Source organism: Xyrauchen texanus, chromosome 2 (genome assembly GCF_025860055.1).
Source record: "Xyrauchen texanus isolate HMW12.3.18 chromosome 2, RBS_HiC_50CHRs, whole genome shotgun sequence".
Taxonomy (NCBI): domain Eukaryota; kingdom Metazoa; phylum Chordata; class Actinopteri; order Cypriniformes; family Catostomidae; genus Xyrauchen; species Xyrauchen texanus.
The window spans coordinates 16,903,270-16,911,452 of record NC_068277.1 but is presented as its reverse complement, the minus strand read 5'-3'; the positions used below and the strand labels follow the sequence as shown (position 1 = coordinate 16,911,452).

The 8,183-nt window shown below is 37.6% G+C and overlaps 1 protein-coding gene across 1 annotated transcript; it reads left to right on the top strand.

The window, feature by feature from the left end:
* Positions 1 to 3,400: 3,400 nt before the first annotated feature.
* Positions 3,401 to 6,529, top strand: dbx1a (developing brain homeobox 1a). Its single transcript, XM_052141692.1, has 4 exons — positions 3,401 to 3,832; positions 3,963 to 4,064; positions 5,703 to 5,905; positions 6,104 to 6,529. The coding sequence occupies exons 1-4, from the start codon at positions 3,472 to 3,474 to the stop codon at positions 6,410 to 6,412; spliced, it is 975 nt and encodes a 324-aa protein (XP_051997652.1). The 5' UTR covers positions 3,401 to 3,471; the 3' UTR covers positions 6,413 to 6,529.
* Positions 6,530 to 8,183: the final 1,654 nt, after the last annotated feature.

Below are 8,183 nucleotides of genomic sequence, written 5' to 3'. Positions count from 1 at the left end.
AATGGATTACTTCTGTGGTGGCTTCAAAGTTCTGGTCACCATTCACTTGCATTGTAAGTACCAACAGAGCTGAGATATTCTTCTAAAAATCTTGTTTATGTTCAGCAGAAGAAAGAAATTCGTAAACATCTGGGATGGCATGAGGGTAGGTAAGTTATGAGAGAATTAAAATTTTGTGGTGAACTATCCCTTTAAGATTAGTCTAGAGTAATTATAATTATCTTAATTTAGTAAACTAGAAGTCTATGGGGAGTCCCCAGTGAAACACCTGGGTAAATGTCCAGACAAGAACTGACTAAAAAAAAGAAATCATTTTACTGGGGCTATCTTGTGGATACATTTCTCACTAAACACAATGATTGATAGCAGTTTTAACTATATAGGGAACCTATATTTTAGCTTAAAAAGCAACAAAACAACTTTTAAAGAAATCCATTATCATTCCCCTTCTATTCAAGGGAGGAAATAAAATATGACAAACATTAAAAACCACTCACAGTATATTGAACTTTTTAAATTTTAGATGTTTTCGGGACCCCCTTGAGTAGGCTACCTGTGTTTAAAAGAGATTTTGCATGTTGTTGACTGCAACCTTGGTTGCAACATGCTGTTTGAGACAGTGGAAAAGTAATGATTGTTGAAATATAAGCTTTTACTCTGGAGAAAGTGAGGAACAATTGGCTACACATCTGGATGCAATATACCACTGTTAGATGGTTAATGGGAGTTTATACATACATATACATATATATATATATATATATATATATATATATATATATATATATATATATATATATATAGTGTGTGTGTGTGTGTGTGTGTGTGTGTGTGTGTGTGTGTGTGTGTGTTTCTAACAAGTTATTGGAGAAACAAGGATGTATCTGTGTGTGTGTGTGTGTGTGTGTGTGTGTGTGTGTGTGTGTGTGTGTGTGTGTGTGTGTGTGTGTGTGTGTGTGTGTGGCGTGTATTTATCACTTTGTGGGGACCAAATGTCCCCATAAGGATAGTAAAACCCGAAATTTTTGACCTTGTGGGGACATTTTGTCGGTCCCCATGAGGAAAACATCTTATAAATCATACTAAATTATGTTTTTTGAAAATGTAAAATGCAGAAAGTTTTCTGTGAGGGTTAGGTTTAGGGGTAGGGTTAGGTTTAGGGGATAGAATATATAGTTTGTACAGTATAAAAACCATTATGTCTATGGAAAGTCCCCATAAAACATGGAAACACAACGTGTGTGTGTGTGTGTGTGTGTGTGTGTGTGTGTGTGTGTGTGTGTGTGTGTGTGTGTGTGAGTGAGAGAGCGAGAGAGAGAGAGAGAGAGAGAGAGAGAGAGAGAGAGAAAAGATGGAGCATGTGTGATCACCAGTTGATGATGCTGTAGTCTGTTGTCAGCTTTCTGAAGATAATGTCATTTTGGTGAAATGCATCCTATTTTCTCAGTGGAAAAATATCTATCCAAGCGGGGGTATTCCTCCCTATTTTGTGGTAGCAGGTGTGCAAAAGTCTTTCACTATAGAAACCGCAATATCCTCTGCCATTTTGTCCTCTCCAATGTGGAATGTCCGGTAAGAGGTAATCGCCTTAAGTTTGTGTAATTTATCAGTCTGTTGTGTCTCTCAGCTGTTTTGAGCCTTAATGCTGAGGTTATTAGTTTAAAGCTATTTCCTAGCTTTAGTCGTGTTGTAGTAATAGGAGCAATCGTGGAGTGCTGTTGAATGCAAACACTGAGTGACGCTGACACTTCACGTCACCAACTGGCCCATATTACACACAAAAATTGTCTTTTGCCTCCACCTGCTGGCTAAAATATGTAATGTCACAATATTAAATGTAAAGACACAGCTGGCTCTTAACACATCTGCACTGCTCTTGTAAGCTTTTCTATAGCTTACATTTCTATAATGTAAGCTATAGAAAATTAAAAAGGATTGCGTTACATAGACGACCCTTTATAACTTTCACAACTTTCATTAGGCCCATTATTAATTTCAGTGGGATTAACAAACGATAGCTATTTCATATACCGTGCTTAGCAAATTCTCATTAAATGTACATTCAAATAAACTCTGATGTATTGCCTGTTCTTGTTTTCATACAAAACAAGGCTGATCTTTAAGCAATATATGAGTTATTAATAAAAGTGATTAGGCCCATAAATGGTTGTTAAATTATTCATTAGGCCTACTTATCATATTACTTGGTATGCATATTTAGCTTAATAAACTGCAAGAACCATGCTTGAAATATGATAAGGTTCAGCATCTTTCGGTTCAGAGCCAACTCATGGGTGTTCAATCTCTCATCAGTTTAATGCGAGTTTAAATGCACCTCTTACGCATGCGTTTCAAATCACATATGCACTTTTATTCCAGCGCTTAAACTGGCAGAATAGGCCTCGTCTATAGAAACAGGGCTCGGCGTGCTTTTTTTTTCGAGATCTTTGTGCGAGGGTGAAAGAAAAGAGGCGCGAGCAGCTGAGAGTGGCAGTTCATGGTTCAAACGGAGCTGCACACGTCTCGCGAGTGTGTGTAAAATGAGACCCCTGAAAATGTGAATGAAGACTTGCCCCGTTTCAAACACGGGGGATATATCTAACACATCTGTCATGGTGATTCAACCACAAATCCTTTTAAAGCTGTACCCCGTGACAGAGCCCAGATTGGATTTCAACAGAAGTATACAGCATACAGCATAAATGATTATTAAATGGGGGTTTAATCGGGAATCGTTCTTTACAGCCAACGAAGAAGTGCATATAATACAGGCTAAACGTACCTGCATATACAGTATATGCATAACTTATACAGAGCATCATATTTGCATTTAAAATATTTCTGTCTATTCTCTTATTCTGTCTTAGATTCAGATTCAGTCTGAATCTGAATCTATAGTGTCTTGGTTCTTTACACTGAAAATATTTGGTATATTTGTATGCATAATTTAGAATTATATATTAATATTTAGATATTTGTTTAGTTATGGCTCTTCTTTGAATACGGTAACCGCATGCTCCAACTCATGCCTATTATTCTTTCCCAGGTAACACTTTAGGCTAACTTGTATTAAATTGTGTAGAGAATAAATAAATATATAAAAAAAAAATAAGTGGTTGGTCAATATACAAAATTTATGACCACAGCTTCTTTGTTAAGCAAGAATGCACTGCCCATGGAAATCGTATGAAGTCTAATCCAATCATAAATTGCTCTGTCGGACCAATCAGTCGCCTCCGAGGCATCATTCAATGGGACTCAAACAGAGGACTTTATTGAGCCGCATTGTTGCAGCTGTCAGTCCTCAAAGGACTCCTTACAGGGGTCTAGATATAAAGGGCCCCTTTCCAAACGCGAGACCACCAGAAGCAAATCGCCTCTCGTTCCGTTCAAAGCTTAGCAGAAGAGACTTTTCCAATACTACAAGGAGTAACGGCTTCTTCTTATTTTCGCCATTCTAGAGACGGAACAATGATGATTCCCAGTGTTATTGCGCCGCCTGCGATATATTCAGCATTCATGCGTCCTGCTGCATCGCTGCATTCGCCTCTGCAGTCAGCTTTCCACGCTCATCACAGCTTTCTGGTGGAGGATCTGCTGTGCATCAACAGACCTTCTGGCTACTTTGACCAAGATTTGCACTCGCTATGCGCCTCTCCTCCAACTTCAACCACTCTTTCCATCCAGGATAACCACAGGCCATCGGACAGAATCAGCCACAGTGTAACAGAGAAACATGTAGCTTGTTCCCCCAAAACTTCACTGTCTAGCAAGGATCCAAACTATCTCAAGTTTGGTGTGAGTGCCATTTTGGCACCGTCTCCAAAGAAAGGTGAGTATTTTTCCCGCTAGTACACCTACATGACCTAATGTTTAGGCTTAATATCTATAGGCTAGCCATTCTTGGATCAAACAGCCTCCTATCGGTTAACAACACTAACCTGTTTGTTTCTCTCTTTTAGCCACCTCTCCACTCTCCCTTCACGGCATGCATCCCAAAGGATTCTCTGTGCCTTATTTCGATGGATCGTTCTACCCTTTCGTCCGTTCCTCATACTTTCCTGGTGAGTTATTCAGGTGAAATTGTTTCCTGTATGCTACTTTAACTGCCAGTTAAGATGTTTAAACTCAGTCAAATTCAGCCAGGGTGCCATGTACATGCATGGAAGTGGGGCAATTGTATTTAGAGGTTTGTTTAATCAAGTGCTGGTTTACGTATCCTGCAATTACTCCCCGCGGCCTTCCCTTCGGTACAGAATGCGATTTTGCATAGGTCTTTCCCACAGTAAGAGAGCATTTCAGCCTGCTGACTAACAACAATGCCGTCAGCACCATGACCAATCTGGTCAGCTCCCTCCGGGGTAAACCACCCACAAACCCGCCAAAGATTGACTTTTTACCAGCGACAGAGGGGCGTTTACCAGTCATGGACTAATTTGCCCATTAGAAACTATTGACCGGTTTCAATATTCTCACAAGACCACATAGAGTGTGATTTGTGTTTGTGGACAGAGTTGGGAAAGAATCATATCAAGAGCTGAGCGTTTAGAATGGAAACCTAGAAATCAGAAAAATCAACAAAAAGCCACAATAAAATCTCAAAGCAAATTGAAGATGTAGCCTAGCTGCAGATGCCAAACACCCCAGATAGCACACGTGCATCTCAGAGTTGTCTGTTTTAGATATTTTCGTCTGGAAAGCATCATAATGGTATTACCATCTGCTAAACATCATAAGAAGATCAGATTTACAAACATTCTAAATCAAAAACGTCTCAAAGACATCTGCTGAAAGTCTTAGAGACACCCGGGACATATTTATTGGCATACGTAAACGTATTGCAGATGAGCAAACAACGTAAAAATACGTCTTACAGATGTAGACGCATACATCAAATAGACGTCGAGGTGACGTAGGCCTTCATTTCATTTCGCGCCACTAACTTACCGCGCTCGAGACTTCGCTTTGGACGTGGTCTACGGCTCAACGGGCTCCCCAAAAACGAACCATCATTTGAGTAAGCTTAAGAATACACTTTTGAGGCATTAAAAGTCTATAGTCCATTCTTTTATTGACGCGAAATGATAATAGAGTACGTCTCTTTTCAGGGCCTAAGCTGAATACCTTAACAAAACAACTTGAGCGCTCTCAATTGCTTTTCGTGTTCATTTAAAGAAATTTTGAGGGCAAAAAAAGAAACGCGGTCCCCGCATTCCAGCATGCAGTTCAGTTTGAAAGTGTAAATCTTCTTTTGTGTCAATAATATATGGCCTTAGCCGTCTGTCCGGAGTCTTTTCTCAGCCAGTTCATTACTACACAATTACCGTTCACGGCATATTACCTCCTCTGTCCTTCACTAGGGGGCTCATATAAAAGGATACTCTCCCCTTTACCACCAATTCAGCCTGGATCCGGCCCATGTGCTAATTAGTCACCTCGTGCCATTTCACTCAAAACAGGGAGAGACATTTCAAGAGAATAAATTCAAAATGTTGATAATAAAGAAAAGATCGCTTTCTTCCCTATCATTCAGCACTTAATATTGTCCCTTGGAAAAGTGACACCCAGTTGCCCTCAGTAACGCAACGTTAACTTTTAGCCTCCTGAGTGAAAACAAAAGAAGCTCTTTGAAGTGGTTGTGATGCTCTCAAATGTGCCTATGAATCTATTATTTACTTTATGTACTCCTCTCTTGTAAACAGCTCCTTCATCTGTTGTACCCATCCCTGGAACTTTTTCCTGGCCTCTTGTGTCGAGAGGAAAGCCAAGAAGAGGGATGCTGCGACGGGCAGTGTTTTCTGATGTGCAGCGCAAAGCTTTGGAGAAAATGTTCCAAAAGCAAAAATATATTAGCAAACCAGACAGGAAAAAGCTCGCTTCGAAACTCGGACTAAAAGACTCACAGGTGAATATAACAAATTATAGCCTACATTATTTATAAATGAGCCTAAACATTACAATTGTATTTTTCACGTCTATTGTTATCAAGACAAAACTGCAGATTTAATTATGGACTTATTCTGCGTTGTTGGGCTATTTTACCTTTAGTTATTAACACAAATAAAAAAAATAAAAAAACGTATATATATTTATTTCCAAACAGGTCAAAATTTGGTTCCAGAACCGGCGCATGAAATGGAGAAACTCAAAGGAGAGAGAACTGCTGTCCACCGGAGGCTGTCGAGAACAAACCCTGCCTACCAAAACAAATCCTAACCCAGATCTCAGTGACGTGGGTAAAAAGTGCTCCGAGGATGATGAAGACGTAGAAGAAGACGCTTGCGGAGATAGTCCTCGTACATCACACTTTTGCCTCTCATCAAGACGCGAACTGTCAAACAGCACTGACTCCAGCATTTCATGCAAACACTCGGACTTTTCTGAATCAGAAGATGAAATTACGGTTTCATAAGCAACTTTATAAGCTATAATTTCTGTACTTAAGCACAAATTTACGCAATAACCATGTTATGGTTTTTGGCGCAAAATTACACTTCAACGTTCAAATGAGTGTTTGTAGCAAATCCTTTTCACATCACGTTATTTACTCATTTGGAAATTATTCTTTAAAATAATTTTGCTGTGTCGCACAGCAAAGTTTTTTTTAGCAACTGTACAGTATTTTGTACAAATATTTTGTATGGATATTTTATACCAAGAATTTCGAGTTGTTTCGCATAGATTTGTTTTTTTAAAATATTATTAAAGTTGTAGACGAATGTATAATTTATACGAATTTATCTCTTTGTGTCACATTGTATGCATATGTATATGTAGGAAATGTTTTGTATTGTTTGCAAATAAATTGTAAATTTGATCTTTATTTGTGGGTGTTGATTACTAACATGATTAGTAAAGTGGGACAGTTGAGCTTGATCCCCAATTTATCCATTTGTTCTTAAATATAAAACAAAAGAAAATTCAACTAATCGTTGGGAAGTAGACAATTTATTTTGTTTTTTATATATATTTTATGTTGTTGATGTTACACCGGGATGCTTGGCAAATCTAATTTTACGACCACCGGTGGGTAAAGCAATGGTAATAAAAATTACAGAAAATAATTTGTAGATATTTTGTATAGAATCATTATTCCTCTGTCCCACTTTACTAGAGTCATTCTGGCAAAGAAGGTCAGAGTGATATTGGTGAGGACTGCAAGACATATAAAAAGAGTTTTGACGTCTATTAACTTAAGTAGCAATAATGAATGATTAAATGGCAGTTAGAACGACAGTTCCGTGCACAATGTAGACCTAATGTATTTATGTAGATGCAATGAAATACAAATAAATTAGTTCATTTTTTTCTATTGATCATATTATTTTTTGTTTGAATATAAAATAGAAATTAATGTAGCCCTTTTTGCCCTTTTTGAAGATCTATTTTAGTTGAGCACCTGCAGTATTTTTAGCTGTGGATAAGGTTTTGAGGTTTTATATTCATCTTTGAGCCTATACACAATTGCGAGCAAAATTATATTTCAAATACTGAACCGTGTTTATCTTTAGCCTATCAGTGGGAATTTGCCCTGTGTTTACAAAAGAGTTACACTAATGTTTACAAACATCACACATGGTTAATTTTAATGAATATTTTAAGGTGAATTAGCAACTTAAATGTTTTACTTTAGGCTGATTTATCAAATTCATTTTTTAAATCTTTGTGTACGCCTATATTGCAAACAAAATAAATACAACAAACTCTATTTTTTATTTTATTTATTATTTTTTTTGGATGAAGTGTCCCATTTTACCAGTATGTTACTGCCTGAAAATAAATACATTTAAAAAAAATCGGAATTTGGTCAAAAGAGGGTCTTCAAAAGTTCTTCTTCTCAGTATTTAGTATTGCTTAATATTTGATTTTGTCTACGGTAGGAGACGTCCCAAGCTTTCCATCAAGGTAATGTCAGGTTATATGGCAATTAGATCACAATTGAAAGAGACAAAAATAACATTTCCAAAAGTGTCCCACTTTGCCCGTATTTACCCCAATTTGCCCTGAAGGAAGGACAAAAAATAAAGTACACACTGTAATAAAAGATATATACACACCTATTCTCATAAGGCCCGTTGTCGACTACTGCTATGTTTCGGGTCAGTACGTAAACAAGAACTCCGAACTTCCAACATCAAAAGCATTTTATTCCTATTATTTTTTTTATTATTATTATTTTTCGT